The 16,300-nt window shown below is 37.6% G+C and overlaps 1 protein-coding gene and 4 non-coding genes across 6 annotated transcripts in view; 2 read left to right on the forward strand and 3 right to left on the reverse strand.

The window, feature by feature from the left end:
• Nucleotides 1-16,300, reverse strand: part of Vmat (Vesicular monoamine transporter) — a 41,161-nt gene that overhangs the window by 7,832 nt on the left and 17,029 nt on the right. For both annotated transcript variants that reach the window (XM_043417138.1, XM_043417130.1), the window contains 7 exons: nucleotides 12,736-12,969; nucleotides 12,227-12,386; nucleotides 10,431-10,573; nucleotides 3,158-3,340; nucleotides 2,977-3,078; nucleotides 1,579-1,753; nucleotides 99-150 (listed from right to left, as the gene is read on the reverse strand). In XM_043417138.1, the coding sequence (XP_043273073.1) occupies nucleotides 99-150; nucleotides 1,579-1,753; nucleotides 2,977-3,078; nucleotides 3,158-3,340; nucleotides 10,431-10,573; nucleotides 12,227-12,386; nucleotides 12,736-12,969 (1,049 nt within the window). The remainder of the gene's footprint in view (nucleotides 1-98; nucleotides 151-1,578; nucleotides 1,754-2,976; nucleotides 3,079-3,157; nucleotides 3,341-10,430; nucleotides 10,574-12,226; nucleotides 12,387-12,735; nucleotides 12,970-16,300) is intronic.
• Nucleotides 1,404-1,476, reverse strand: TRNAK-UUU (transfer RNA lysine (anticodon UUU)). Its single transcript has one exon. It is a non-coding gene; the product is annotated as a tRNA-Lys (tRNA).
• On the forward strand, nucleotides 3,412-3,482 carry TRNAG-GCC (transfer RNA glycine (anticodon GCC)). The gene has a single exon. It is a non-coding gene; the product is annotated as a tRNA-Gly (tRNA).
• Nucleotides 9,917-9,987, reverse strand: TRNAG-GCC (transfer RNA glycine (anticodon GCC)). The gene has a single exon. It is a non-coding gene; the product is annotated as a tRNA-Gly (tRNA).
• TRNAA-CGC (transfer RNA alanine (anticodon CGC)) lies at nucleotides 13,062-13,133 on the forward strand. The gene has a single exon. It is a non-coding gene; the product is annotated as a tRNA-Ala (tRNA).

Consider the following 16,300-nt stretch of genomic DNA (forward strand, 5'->3'; position numbering starts at 1 on the left):
TCATGCATGTATTCCACATATAAATCTGTATACATCGCATGTTTTAGGCTCGTTTTATGAGCTCAGCATTAATTTGACATACATTTCAAAATACTTACACACATGAGGCAGAAACCAATTATGACGAGGCCGATTAAAGAGGCCAACCACCTGTGGACAAACAGAAACGATGATTTCACTTCGATTGGAGTATCAAAAGACTCGGTAGAGTTTCGGGATTAAATGCATTGACAACTCTGTCATCTGCTGGCTCGAGGCTCTCGTCGAGACTATATTATCTCTGAATAAAACAACTTCCGGTGGTGTGGGTAAAATTGACATATCATAATGTTCAATTGCGAAATTCATGAGTCATTTTGCAACTTGAAAATTAATCTTTCAGCCTATTCAGAAATTCTCTTTCGATTGCACTTAAAATCAGCATTATAAGGTGATTTATCCGTTGTTTGGTCGGTAAAAATCCTGTTACATGATTTATTCCGAGTAGCTTGATATTTGAAAGAAAATATGAGTTATACGCTATTCTCATTTTATCAGAGAGCAATGTGTAATTTATTTTTCTTGAAAAATCAAGGTTGTCCGAGTAAACTGTGTAAATGACCCTGAAGTTTGCAACATTGGAGTCTAACGAAATGAACGGAAGAAACAATTTTTAATTTTCCAATTTTATTCCCTCACTAATTAGTAATTCGTAGTTTTTCAACCTATACAAATGATATGTGAAGTGTAAATTTGAAGAATTACGAATGCTTTTTTTATTAATTATTCGCAATTGCTGAAAAAAAAATTTTCACGATCTCAAGATTACGTAAAAGTTACTAACACTTTTACGAATTTGACATGTCTGTATATGCATATAGACCAATACATTTATCCTCTAGAATAATTCTAAGTGATATTTTGCTTGTATGGATAAAGTTGATTTTCTAAGTTAACTTTGAATTGATATAATAGATTTTAGTGTTGCACGTAACTTAATTGGTGCTTTTTTATTATGTTCAAGTATTTCGCCTGCGGAATAAAATTGAAAGAATGATGCATTGGTTTTTTTGAATATTTTCAAACGAGGTTAATAAGAATATTTGAATTTTTTTCACTAGGTTTTTCGATTGATTTATATATTTTTTCACATTTTTGTGTAGAAATAATTTTCATTAAAATTGACATTTTTTTGGAAATTTTTTAGATACAATTTTTTTGAAAATTTTGTGTGGGGCTCAAAAGTTAGAGCGACTAAAATATACAGAATGTATATATATAGATATACAAAATGCCTGTTCGCTATTTTAGTCCTTCTAACTTTTGAGCCGCACCTAAAATTTTGATGATATGATGCGAAAACGAGGAATCATCAATGTACTTTTTCAATTTTTTATGATTTGAAAAATGTTGAGCAAAAAAATCGCCCGAACAGGGACTCGAACCCTGGACCCTCAGATTAAAAGTCTGATGCTCTACCGACTGAGCTATCCGGGCGGCTTGTTTTGCTTCGGCATAAGGACGAACAGGAAATTAGCGCAGCGATTCTCACTGTCGAAAACATTGACAGTCAGTGTGTATTGAATTATCGTAACTTGCCTGCCCATACGGTGGCCTAGCGGTCCAAAAAGATTCGTTCCTATAAGATAACTGATGCTAGCAGGCAGAAATGTTGCACCTTGTTTCCATCTACTGGCGCCCATTGTGTCCATCATCCAAATTGGTAAACTCGGTTCCAACATCGCGATTCCCATGTTAGCGAATGTTATTGCTCCTATAAATCGCGTTGAATCTTTTACCTCAATTTATCCTTATCTGATTTGGAGTTTGATCCATAGTACCATGGATCCTTGTAATTTGGGCGACTTTGGATGGTCGTAGTTTCCCAAAGAAAATGTATTTCAGAATAAGCTTTTTTGAAAACAATACAATAACTTCTAACTAACATAAGGGAGTATGGACGAAGTTTAATGTCCAACAACTATTATTTCGATTTAGACTGATTTATCATCAGAAAGACAACTTTCACGTGGTTTTAGATACTTGAAAATATGTAAATCGAGTCTAGATCCTTAATATAAAGATGTTTGTGCTAAAAGCAAAAATGCTTTGTCTTTAAAAGTAAAGATTTTCCCACACCGATTGTTTGTAAAAATTTTTCTGCCGATTTCGAAATTATCCCCAGAATATAGTGACTGCTCAAATTTTAAGTCGATTTTATTTCAAAATCTGCTCCCCATAATTCTAGAAATTCGTGGTGAAAATTGTACAGATATATCTTTGTATAGTCCTCAAAAAATACGTGAAAAGAGCCTACACGCGGAATAACGTTTTAACTTCTAGAGGACCGGAAAACCGATATATGGATCCGCTCTGTGTTATTAACTTGATATAATTGATACGGGATATCAGATACTAATTAGAGCACTTTTCAAGGGTGATTTTAATTCTCATTCGGAGGGAATAAATGTACTTGTTACAACCTTTTTATTTAGAATTGAGGTAGTTCTGTAGTTTTATTAGTAACTTAGGGATCGGCTGAAATTTAAGTATGGCATAAAAGTAGCCTTCATTGACTGACTTTCGAAATGTTAATTTAATTCACCGTCGAGTTTTCCAGAAATATGCTTTTGAAAATGGGTCATTCTGTACGCAATGTATATTCCTAACACGTGACTAGATAGAACTTTGTTCACATTTTTCATGAACCCAATATCATGGGGACCAATACTTATGCATGAACCTATTCATGCATAAGCCGTGATTGTGTAGGGCAGTTAGCGTGTCCAAACTTTGACAAAACGGTGAAGCTGGCAGCATCGTATAAGCATTGGATTTCATTGTATGCCATGACTCAAACTTTTAGCTCATACGCGTACGTATAAAACTACCTTAAAGCTGTATTTTTGGAAGGCGAATTGAGTTTGTTTTCGATGCGTTATGTCGCTCCGATTAGTTTCAATAAAAATGATTAAGTCTTGAAACAAAAAAAGTTACCAGCTGCTATGACGATATAAGGATCCATCATGAGCGATTTCAAGGATGGAGGGTCCGTCTCTGTGTAAACTACCGCAGGTTGTAGCATAAGTAACTGCAAAACTGAAATAAGAGATTAATATGATAAAAATTCTGTTTATGAATATACTACCGTGATGAAAGATAAATTTCTCACACTTACCACCATCGCCTAGTGCAAGCGCTGAAAGTACTAGGAAAGGTGCCGATTTTCCAACAAATTCATACATAACACCGCCGAAAGGTGGACCAATCAAAACTCCTAGAGCCAACCCTCCCAAAGCGATTCCCATCACATTTCCTCGCTCTTTATCGTTTTGATACCTTTCAGCCAACATACCCATACCTAAAATTTTGTCACGAGAATCGTGTTAATCACAGCCAACGAATTAATTCATTACTGCGATGAAATCAAGAGCATCGGTGGTTCAGTGGTAGAATGCTCGCCTGCCACGCGGGCGGCCCGGGTTCGATTCCCGGCCGATGCAAATACCTTTTTGATCTCATATCTTTTGAGCTGGGTCAGTTTCACCTCTTAGCACGATTTCTAATTCGGCAGAAATCAGCTAGAGGGCTACGGATGGAACACTTTCCCGTCAATGGAGCATCACTCGTACGCCCATAAGTTTCTCAACCTTTTCATCAAGCAGTATGCACGAATTTGCATACAAATCTCTCCATATCTCTGTATAGTATAGTTTTGGAGTATACTGGGTGGTTTTCCTTACTCACTTCGAAATTGGTTGGGAATGTTTGTCTGATATCGTCTTAAATGATAGATAATGAAGATATTGTAGCTGTATTAAATTATCTTTATTTTTGTTGCAGTAGATGAAAGATTGAGGTGTTATATATAACTGGAAATAGCTTGGTGAGTTTTGTCTACCTTGGATTGTTCGGCTGAGGTATTTCCAACGTTGGGAGTCTTAGGTATTATTCTCCGATGTTTGGATTTGTTTAGCACAGGATCGCTCTGGGAGTTGTGACTCCTTTGTCGTTGTACTAAATTAGGTGCTGGCTGATTTTTAGATTTGCTGTTGTACGTACTGAGCTCATTGCGTGATTCTTTATATAGCTTATCAAAAACTGCTAGAGTTTATCGTTTTTCTTAATGGAGGAAGTTTTTCTCATTCCCAGCCATGATTTGTAATGTAGAGCTGAAACCTCCTGTCATTAGTTCATAATATTGTATATTCGATTTCACTTTATTTAGCACTAATGAAAGGGGGCCTTTAAAAGGGATTTTTACTAACGGTGTAGTGTTTTGAATAACCGTGTAACATTCATATAAGATTTTAAAGTTTGCTCGGTTGTGACATAATTAAAGCCATATTTTTTAGAGTGCGTTTTGTGTTGCGCAAACTTTCACAAACTAAGGCAAAAAGTAATTTGCATCGGCCGGGAATCGAACTTTTTTTTTTATTAATAATTTTTGTTTTTTATTCATCTCTTACAGTTTGCGTACATACTTGGTCTAAAACAATCTAAACAAAAAAAGACCAGTCAGGGTCTATGACTTTTTTTTTATAACACATTAGGCCTATCGTTGGTAGGCATCTCATGTGTAGTCGATATTATATATAAGATTGGTGATTCATAGCGTTATTTTAGGGCTTAACTTAATCGCCGACGCGCTATTAGTTGTGTTTTTTTATAAGTGTAACGGGAAAACTTAATGCAGTTTACTGAAAAAGAAAAACCTGTTAGTAACGATAGATGTTGGAACGATAGATTTGTATATCTATCGTTCCGTGCGGCCTATATATGCGGGACCGTTACGCTGTTGTCTGCTCTGTAATTGTTTATGGCGTTTTCGCCTTCGGACTTCATCCATGTGTGCGTCGTCTTGAGCGAGCCACCAGTAATTGTTATTTATTCTCGCGAAATCGTTCAAGTCCCTGTTGGGGATAGTTTTGGAATATACCAGCTGATTTTCTTCGATCTCGTTGGGATTTGTAGGGAGCGATTTATTTGCTTGGTTTCGTCTTAGATGGTAGATCGTGGGTACATTTTGGTTATCTTGAATTATTCTTTTTTTGTAAAAATACATGAAAGATTGCGGGGTTATGTAGCCAGAGGCAGCTTGATGCGTTTTTTCGATATTAGGTGGTTCTGCAAAGGATTTGATTATATTATTCATATTGTTTGGGTATTTGTTATAATAATCTCTTGTGAGTTTTATTTTGAAATTATCTATTCTTGGTGTGTTTGCCGTTTAGTAAAGTATTTTGTTACTAATTATGTGGTTCGGATTGTCTGAGTATCTGTATATGTGGAGTGCAGTCTGAAGGCATCTTCTTTCGAATTTTCTTAGTTTCTTCATGGTACTAGCTGCCATATTCCACCATACGGAAGTAGCATAGGTGACTAATGGTCTTATTAGCAACAAGTAGCAGATTACTTTAGCTCTATGGTCCAGTTTTCTCGATAAGAGTACAATTTGACTTCCAAGCTTTGTTAGTTTTGACTAGTTGTTGGTTTGCGTGTTTGTTTAGTTGTAACAGGTAATCTAGTTGGACGCCAAGGTATTTAACAATTGATTTGTGTGGAATGTTTGTTTTATCTATTTTAATACTGAAGTTTCTAATACTGTCTTTTTTTTGTTGCTGAGGAATCTAAATGGCTTATGAAAAATTATTGTTTCGCACTTTGTCGGGCTGATTCGGAGGTTCCAGAGCAGGTAAAAATTATTAATTTCGTTCGCAGCCTGCTGCGGTTTGTTTTGTATGTAGTCTGGGTCGTTATCTTTGACGTATACAGCGAGGTCATCGGCAAAAGCAAGTGAGAGAGTGTCGCTATTTGGTGTGTTATAGAGATGTAAAACTTCATGTGTAAAAATGTTGAAGAGTATGGGTGAATTTACGGTTCCTTGATCTAGTCCTTCGGTTATGTTAAAAATTTTGGAGCAAGAGTTTTTCCCATCTGTCGTGATAAATTTTCGGATGGGTGAGGGAAATTCAGTGGTTTAGGGAAATTTGTATTTTCTAATGTATAGATTAGACCGTCTAGCCACACTGAATCAAATGCTTTTTCGATTTCGATTAGGCACGCCCCTACCATGTATCGTTGAGTGTTTGTGTCTAAATCCAAATTGTTGATCTGGGATGATGTTATTTGCGTTTGTGTGGTGTACTATTGAGTTATTTATGATAATTTCATATACTCTGCTGATATTAGGTGCTAGTGATATCGGTCTATAGTTTGCTGGTTCGTGTAGGTTTTTTCCCTTTTTTCCTATAGGTATAACTTTCGCTGTTTTCCATGCCGGAGGAAAGTAACAGTAATTTAGCGCATTATTATATATTATTGTGTACTCTTTGATTAAGTAGGGGGGAAGATTTCGGAGTATTATTGAGGGTATTTGATCTGTGCCTGTTGAGGTTTTATTCGGCAGATTTTTGAAAATTTTTTGTATCGAGAGTAAGTTATGAAAATATCGTGGTAGGTTTTCGAGTACATTGTTGGGATATATCGCTGTGTTAGTGTCGCTGAATTGGGTTATCTTAGTGTGATTTGTCTTATAGGTTTGTAGGGCGTGTTTTAGCTCCCTTATCACTGTGTTTACTTCGTTTTTTAACAGAGTATTGTTGCTTGTGTGTCGGGGTGAGTTTATTTTTTCGTATGTTATTCCTATCAAATTTAGTTTGTCTATGGTGTTAGTAATGGTATACTTATTGTTTGCCTGGTGTGCTTCAGCTATGTTTATGCCGCTGCTATCTATGGTGTTGTTGTCATTTACACTTATTGGTAGTTCTTTAATTTGTAGTGGTTGCTTAGGTCTGAAGAACCTGTTAATTTTAGGGAAGAATTCTTCCGTGTTTTTATAGTTTATTTTGGCGTGTTGTTTTTCCCAGTATTTTGTATATGTGTGTTTAAATTCGACTTTCAGTTTAATGTTGATGTTGTCGATGGCTGTTTTGGTTGCTATGACAATGAGCTGTTGGTTTGAGTATCTTTTGCGCTTGAGTTTTTTATATATTGAAATTATTTTCGATTTAGTTGCCTGCATGCGGATAATTCTGTTGTTGGTGTAGTTTAGTGTATTGTCTGATTGCTTGTATATTGGGACTGTTTCCTGGATTGTTTTTCTAATAGCTATGTTTATTACTTCTATGGCTGTATCTATTTCTTCTATTGTCAGATTTCTGTTGCATGGTAGTTCGTGTGTGTAATTTTTCCTAAGTTGGGCATGGAATTTCTTCCATTTCGTTTTTTTATAGAGGTACGCCGGATTTGTAGTACTACTTGTTTGCGTTGTGTTTGTTTCGACGGGGATGCTAACCTGCATAACGATTGCGTCGTGGTCGCTTGGGTAGTGCGATACTGGGAGTTTCGATTCATTGGTTCTATTTATTATTGTTATTCTGGTGTCTGCTATGGCGTAATCTATGTATGAGTTGAAGCTAGGGAGCGTGGGAGCCGCTGGGGGGTACACTGAGGCTTTGTATAGGTGGGATTGCTCGATTTCCCATTTTTTGAGGAGACAGCCTTTATAATTGCTCGCCGTGTCTCCCCATTCGATATGACGGGCATTAAGATCCCCTGCGAGGATAAAATAGTTGTTTAGGTCATTTAATTTTAATTTGGCAAATAGGGTATTTATTTCGTGGACGAATATTTTTCTAGCCTCGTTATTTGCATAAGCGCTGATTATGATGAATTTAGTGTTTTTATTGAACTGACATTCAAGTACGGTGTATTCGAGGACTTCATTTGTGTGTGGTGATGGGTGGTGTATTTGTTTGCATGGAAAAGGGAAATCTTTTTTAATGAGTACCGCAGTTCCCCCTCCTTTTTGCGCATTAATTCTGTCGGTTCGGTATATGTTATACTGTGAAAAGGATACTTTATGATTTGTATTAAGCTTAGTTTCGTTGACGCAAATGATGTCCGCATTTGAATCCTCTGTGAATTTGAGAAGGTCGTATCTTTTTGCGTGCGAGATGATCGAATTCACATTGATGGCTGCTATCTTGATTGAGTCTGTAACGTTGTGGTTGTGTGCGTTGGTCTCGTCATCCATGTTCATATTATGTTGAAGATTGTGTATAGGTGGTCTATCCTGCTCGTGTTGTTGTTGATCAAATTTTGAAGGCTGTCGGTGCTTGCTCGTATTACGTTGATCAGCGTGCTTTGCAGGTTCTTGATGGTGGTTTCTAATTTATCGTACTGCGTTCGCTCGCTGTCTCTGTTGTGCGTCGGCAAGAAGAGTTGCTCTCGTATTGCTGTGGTCGGTAAAGGGGGTATTGCTTGTACGTTTGGTGTGTTTGTTGCGGTGTGTGCTGGCTGGCGGCCATTGCAAATGAGTATCCTGGTACTATTGTTTTGTATGCAGCTGTAGGTTTTGCAGTTTTAGAAGTTTTGCTTCGCTCGCGCGCCTTTTTATGCTCGTCTGTTGTTTTTGCTACGAGCTTTAGGTATGGACAACCTCTGTATGATGCTGGGTGGCCTGATTCTCCGCAGTTTGCGCATTTTAGTTCGGTTTTGTCGCTGTCTGCCTTGATGGTACATTTACCTGGCTCGTGTTGAAGCGCGCATTTGACGCACCTAAAGCCTAGGTTGCATCGTGTGCTAGTATGTCCTGCGCGTTGGCATTTGTGGCACTGATGGACTTTGGTCCTTCGTAGGGTATCCCATGTAATTTTTTGGTGTGCGAGGTGACGGATCTTCATTATGTCCCTGGCACTGCTGTTTGACGTGATTTGAACCATATGATGAAAGGCGCTTGGATTCCTCTTGGAGAGGAATATCCTGCTTACCTTGGTGATTGTGACGTTATCGTTATTGTATTCGTTGATTTCGTTTTTAATTTCTTCGTCAGTATAGTCGCCTTTTATGCCCTTGACGATGAGGATTATTGGCTTGTCTGCTTTTGGTGTATATGTATAGAATGGGATGGTATTGTCCGTTAGAGTTTGTATAATGTTTTTGTATATTGTGATATCGGTCGATGTTAAAGTCATGTAGTCTTCGTTTAACTTCAGGTAGAATTGTCTTTTGACGAATCCTTGCTCAAAGAGTAAGGCGGCAATTTCGCTCACTTTATTTGAGTGGATGTTAATCGGTGGCGGCTTGGCTTTGGCGAATCTGTGTATGGTTATTGGCGGTCCACTATTGCTGTTGCTGGGCCCGGCTTCGTGGATGTCTTGAGGCAGGTTTGCTCTCCTTTCCGTTGTGTCTCTCGGCGCTTCCTTGGCTCGTGATATATGCCTTATTTTCGGCGCAGGATCTGATTCCATCTCGCTTTCGTCACTGATACAGCTATATCTGCTGTTACTTACGTGCGCTATGTTTGAATCGGTTTGTGTATATTTTCTTTTGATGGTTCGGCGCGGTTTTTTCTATTGTCGCTGGTCGTCTTGGGTGTCGTCCTCGGAAGTTTGAATTTATCTAGCAGGATCGCTCTGGTTATTGCGGCTCCTTTGTCTTTGTATTAAATTGGGTGCTGGCTGATTTTTAAATTTGCCGTTGTCCATGCCCAATTCTTTACGCGTTTCTCTAAAAAGTTTATCAAAACTGTCAGAGTTTATCGTTCTTCTTAATGGCTGGGAGTTTTTGACGTTCCCTTCCATTATTTTTCACTGGTCAGCGGGGCCGAAGCCCCCCGTCGTTATTACACTGTTTGTGAATTACACTTTAATTACTTTTTACAGCACTTGTTAACAAACTACCTTGTTAACGGTTATTATGTTTTTGAAAACACGCGGCGAGTTGACTTTATCCCGTATAACATTCGTATAGTCTTCGATATTTGCTCTGTTATGACATGGACTCGACAATGTTTACCGGAGAGCTTGTTTTGACACTTGTGTGACAGAAGCCGGTTGCGCTCGAACTCCCTCTAGCTGATTTCTGCCGAATTAGAAATTGTGCTAAGAGGTGAAACTGACCCAGCTCAAAAGATATGAGATCAAAAAGGTATTGCATCGGCCGGGAATCGAACCCGGGCCGCCCGCGTGGCAGGCGAGCATTCTACCACTGAACCACCGATGCTGATGAAATACAACACTTTCATACTTAAGACTCCGCCGAACATATGGGTCATGGGAATACAGCAACCATTCATAGGGCAAATCGTTATCCCTAAAATCGGAGTATTTTACTCTTGAAATTTTCATTTTTATTCATAAAAAATCAGCGTTGAAGCTTGATACGATTACATTGACGGAAAACTTTCAAATTTCGATTTTGCGATAGTTAAAGAATTACAGTAGTTTGTAAAATTTTGCAAGTGATCAGATTTTTTTTTACTTTTTTTTTACTATGTTCAACTTTTCTGAATATACTTATAAGGTTCAGAGCATCATTGGAAATTGATGCTTCGAAAATTTGGAGTAAGTATTCCAAAATACTCCGAAAACTTGGAGTAATAATCTGTTTCATTACTCCAAAAAAATTGCGCTCAAAACTATAAGAATATCAACACAATTGCTCACCTGATACCGTCGAGCATGATGACCCTATGCCTTGAAGAGCTCTGGCCAAAAATAATATGCTGTAACTCCGTCCAAATGCAAAAATCAAGGTCGATACAAACATTATAATAAAACCTGCGAACATTGGTATGCTGTAACCGATTCTGAAACATAATGAAACACAGGCATAATTGGGACATTCATATATATTATATACATATCTCGAATATGATCGGACCGGGAAATTTCTCAAACTCCTCATAGATTTGAACAGAACATTGTCGATATGTCGACAAAAAATATGTTGACTTTGAAATATATAAACTAAGTTCAAGCCCATTGGGAACTCACAAGTGTCACCCTGACCTCTGGTGGTCAAATATTCAACTGCTCAAAACCAGTCGCTGCCTGGGTGTTTCTATAACTATGTATATAAAAAATGGACTCTCATTCACAGTCAATTTGCTAAGCCACGCCCCCATGATGTTTCCCAATAGTGAATAAAACATATTATTAGGATCAACTTCTCCAAGTGATTGTCACCGGTTCAATTTGCGATCGACTAAATTAGAAATAGTTAGGTAGAACACGTCGAGAGACAGACAGCATACGAACACAAGAGCGGGAAATGTCGAGAGAGACAAAGGAAGGCACTTACGCCTCATGACAAGAGACTTGAGAGGATCCTTTTAAGATTTATTCCAAACTATGTTTTATCACGTCTATTCGATAATTCGTCCCTTGTTTCATCTGAACAAGTAAACAAACAAACGGAAAAGGGGATCAAGATGACCGCCGATCAATAGCTTGACGGCCCTCTTCCACGCCTTTTCTTCAAAAACTAAATTTCCATATCAATTATTGGAATTCAATCTTCAGAAAAAAGAAGTGGTCAAAAGAAACTGGCAAGGAATATAAGAGTGTTCGCGAAGAGAATAATGATCAAGGAATGGGCTTACTAAGGGAATCCTTCATGACATAAACACTAACCACAAAAATAATGGCCTGACGACACTCGTGTAAAAACTGCCTCTAAATATTGGTTCCGTTACACACACGATAATTTCCTCTCTGCCCCCGGTCCCCTGTAATGGGCTACGTCCATGTGTCCCAGACGCGGACTAAGTACATCATTTGATGCATTGTGCTCCCCACAGCAATTATAAGAATCTATTACGTGGGAGAGCACAAACTCTTTTGCGTTATGGATTTTGGCTAACACCGCTAGAGCTATCGATTCTGTGAACGAGGATCTCGCCTCCATCCGTTATTTTAGTCGCAGCTCGGGTATTTTGCCTCATAGGGACTTGGCCAGTAATCTCGAGAGCCAGAGGGAGGCCTCCCTCGTGATCCGGGTGTCCTTTCAAATCAAGGTTGGTTCACGACAAACCCACCAGACAAGATACTAAAAAAGGTCACGGGAGGCATTCAAAATTTTCTCAAACAATAGATCACGCCGGTATTTAAGCATTGATGATCAAATACCGGCATGATCCCCACCGGTCACCCACCGGAATGAGCTGGGTTGTTCAAAGCCCAGTCTTCGAGATATTAACGAGAACTCAGTCCACGAAAACGTCAGAAAACAGTAAGCACACGCACGCCACCTTCCACATGAGACCGAAAGGTAGAGAAGGTAATTGGGAATTTTAAATTGACGACCACCAAATTTCGGAGAAACTTCACTTTGTTTGGAGTTTTTGCGCAGTAAATGCACTTTTAACTCGACTACTTTACATATGTAACTCAAGAAAATTTCTATAAGTACCAATCATTATTATAGTAGGCTCTTAATTATATTTCCACGTTCAACGTACTTGTGAGTCAAAGGTCCAACTATAGGATTAGCCAACAATTGTACAAAGGCCTTCGATGCGAACATCATCCCGACGGCGACAGTTTCTTCAAGTAATTCCTTGTGCCTTTGCATTCTCTCAGCCTCTTCAGCAGCTGTTACGTTATAAGCTGTTGGAGACACTATCAAAAAACGAAAAATAAGAATTAACCGATCGAATTTTATTTTAAATGTTCATGTTAGTGAGTAATCCTAGAGTCTGTCACTAAATGTTATGATTTTAATCAAGTCTAATAGAATAAATACATAATATTGGTAGTTTTATTCTGAAATAGATAGAACTACGTTGATTTTCATCTTAGGTTATTTTCAGTGAGTTTAAAAGAAAACTAATCGTCATGTTGATATATTTTTGAAACATTTTTCTTTCTATGATAATTGCATAGGATACTTGATATGTTTCTATCTTTGTCAAAATGAAAGTAGTGATGTGCGACATTCTACAAGATCAATGGGAGAGATTCCACAAACCTATGAGATCAGCTGGTGTAGTAATAGTCGATGAATGAATAGTCGACGAATGAAGAAATTCCAATTGTCCGTTGTTCGTTAAGTTTTGAGGGCAAACGCATTTTCCCGTAGATGCCAAGGTCGTAGTCGTTAGTGGGGGAATAGTTGTTATGAGACGGGATGGCCCATCAAGGTGTTCGCTCAGAGTCGCGTTCGGATGTTTGATATCGTACAGAAATTCCGGGATTATAGGGACTGCAACAATAATTAATGATTTCAATTAACAATTGATGTAGTTTTGTATTTCCGATTACATCAGTCATCATTTCGCCTGGCAATGACACGTTGGGGGTGTAACTCAGTGGTAGAGTGTCTGCTTCGCATGCTGAAAGTCCTGGGTTCAAATCCCAGCTCCTCCAGAATCTATTTTTTTTCTCGAATCAAAATTTGACAAATATTTTCAGTGAAAAATCTGATAGTATAGTTTTACTTTACTTGTACCATCAGACGATTGTTTATTTATCAAATAGAAACACTGAAGGAACGGGAATAGAGACAGAGGTAGTAAGTATTTTCAAATACAAAAACATCACATGGACTTTGATATTCACGCGATTCAGGACAAAACTTTGTTTCGAATATTGTGGGAATATCTTTAATTTTTTTCTTTATTTTTCGAACAATATAGGATTCAATTTTGATATGCATTAGAAAAGAGTATCGCGATCGTAGGATCCACAAATCAGTGGTCAGAGAAATGGAATGCAAAAATTTGGGTACTTATGCAGAAGTGGGGCACCACTTCTACATAATTACCATTTTTTTCCCCAATAAAGACAATACCGGGCTCTATTAAATCCTAACACATATGGTTACGATGGTGTTGAATATGGTCTTTTTTTTATTGGGACGTATGATAATTAAGGAGGGTGGCTACATTCGTCAAAATGATAAGAAATTGATCAAATTTGGTGATAATGTTCTTCAACATCAAGTGCGAAGACACAATTTTTTTCAAAATTTTCTTCTGCTTAGTTATCGAGTAATTACGCATTAAAACAGATTTCTTATGCCCGGAATGTATCTATATATATAGAAACGCTATGCTTATACACGTGAACTTGAGTGATCAATTACTCGATAACTGTACAGAAGAAAAATCTTAAAAAATTTGTATTGTCAAATTTGGCACTAAAGAATATGTTCACCAAATTTTATTAAATTCTTATCATTTTGAAATTTTTAGTGTATTTAACATGGTTTAGCATGGCAACATTGTATCGTCACTAGCCACCCTCCTTAATTAAGGTTGCCGAACTTTATCTTTTCCTTTGGTATTATCACTGGAAAGAGTGGATTCAAACGAGTTATCACCAAAGGCACGTCTATTATTCATCTGACCGCGTGTACTACTCCTTGATATTGTATCTATCTTGTGACTCACATGAACTTCCAGTAAATAAAAACGCACAAATATACATGAAGGTTTTTGGCCTCTCCATAAATGCATGACCACTTATCTGGATTGGCACTACGCGACACACAACGCATTGGTCAGAGTCCCATAAGTTTCCCGTCGTCCGAGATTGCGCTCAATTCAGAAAACGACGAATACCTACTGAATTAAACATATAGTGAAAAGGAGGATCGGAACTAGAGGTACTTTTGGTTGTTGGGGTGGAAAAATCCCCTCGATCGTCGAGAGTTAAAAGCTGGAAAAGCATGTGCCCGAACTATGACCGCTGAGTTCTTTAATATAAATATATGTGATCTGTAACTCTTGACGTTACATAATGGGTGTAAAAATCCTAATGCAATACACCAGGGGGATTGAATATCATCGCTCACAGTTTAAATGCTTGCCATTTCTCTGAGCTCCTCATAAAACACATTTTTTTTCTTTTGGTGGATCATTTTTTCTTCTGATATAATGTAGTGACTTTACCGAAAGTTTGAACAGTCTATTATTTTAGCCTTTGTTCTGTCAGCAGTTATCACTCAAATTGTATTTCGACATTATTCTGAGCTTTTCGTGTGTATACTTGATATCCTACCGAATGGTTGTTACTGGAAAAGTACGCTGGTATGCATTAGAACGTGAGTTTCATGTCAAGTTCCAGTTTGTTCTTAACGCTCTACGTACAATGACATTTGCAGCGTCTTAGTTTATTATACTGCTTACAGTTTTCGTTTTCTATCTTACAACTTCGATCGGTTACAGTGTATTACTATTTTTATATTCACAAATATTCACAAATATATTCACAAAAAAGATTCCCTTAGATTGAAGGTGGATCACTAGTTTTCTATGGAATCTGAGGAATTCGTAGTTAGGAATCTATCAAGTTCGTAAACTGCCAAATTATCCAAACGAATAATATCAAAAAGTTTTGATCCAATAAACCGTCTGCCTCATTGACATGCGATTCTCGCTTCTACTGCTAAGTTATCATCGACTTCAATACAATCGGGACCCCTTGAAGATTGATTTCCCAATGCAATAATAAACCAAATTCAATTTTACTCATTCATGTTATTCAATGCGATTCTGTTCAGGTATGAGCACAATTTAATAGGCTTTATCGTGAGGATTTCTTATACGCCTGACTTTCTTTTCTTACGGTCCTTAGGAACAAATCTTTCATTTTTACGGAGGACTTAATATAGCGTCGTTCTCTGGGGACAATCTGTTCTTCGATACTCCGATAGAATTCATGATTCTCGTAATCCAAAGAAATTCTCCTTTTTTACTTTACTCCAGATTCTTGAGTAGTTTATTGATCGCGGATTACATGATTCCTGTACATTTATATATTTTTATATATGTTTCAGAGATTTTTATGCTTCAATGTAATTGCCCTTTTCCTACAATCCCTTGAGAAATTAGGAAAATGAGGATCGTCTAAGAGGGATCGAGTGAGTACCGAGGAAACATAAATGTGCGTGAAAGACTTCGACAAAACAAAAGTTAAAGAAGCGTCGTTAACTAAAAAGTTGCTCGTCATTTCTTGCAAGAAATGACTAGTAAGAATGTGTCTCATTGAAATGCACAGACGTTATTGTGTGATAAAGTAATTGTTCAAACGGTGCAACAAACTCTTGACCTACTGCTTGACGCTCTGTAGAACCCTCACTTATATCCCTTATGCATAATTCTCGAGAGCTGACTTGAAGAATGTACCTGATGACTTGAAGACTCCCTTTAAGTGAAAAACACATTTCAAAAATTTCTATTTGCCCCTAACCATTACGGGTGTGGTTGAATCCGATTCTTCCTTATTTAACATTATACTTTAAAAATATCATTCCATTGTTCGTTTTTCACAACCATTCAATTCCGGATGTAATATGTGTCTAAAGCGTATTTATTAAAAAAACAATTAAAGACATTGTGTGAGCTGTTAGACTAATGAGCAGTTTTGGTCTTTTCTTTTTTTCTTGTTCGCTACTCATCTCATATAGCTCGAGGGGATAAGATTTTCTTTTTCTCGTGTTATATTGAATACAATCGTCTCGTTCTCATTGGATCTCAGTCTCACTAATTGCGTCTCTTTCGCGAAGCACGCTTTAGTGAAACTTGGGATTT

This window comes from Venturia canescens, chromosome 1 (assembly GCF_019457755.1).
Source record: "Venturia canescens isolate UGA chromosome 1, ASM1945775v1, whole genome shotgun sequence".
Classification (NCBI taxonomy): Eukaryota; Metazoa; Arthropoda; class Insecta; order Hymenoptera; family Ichneumonidae; genus Venturia; species Venturia canescens.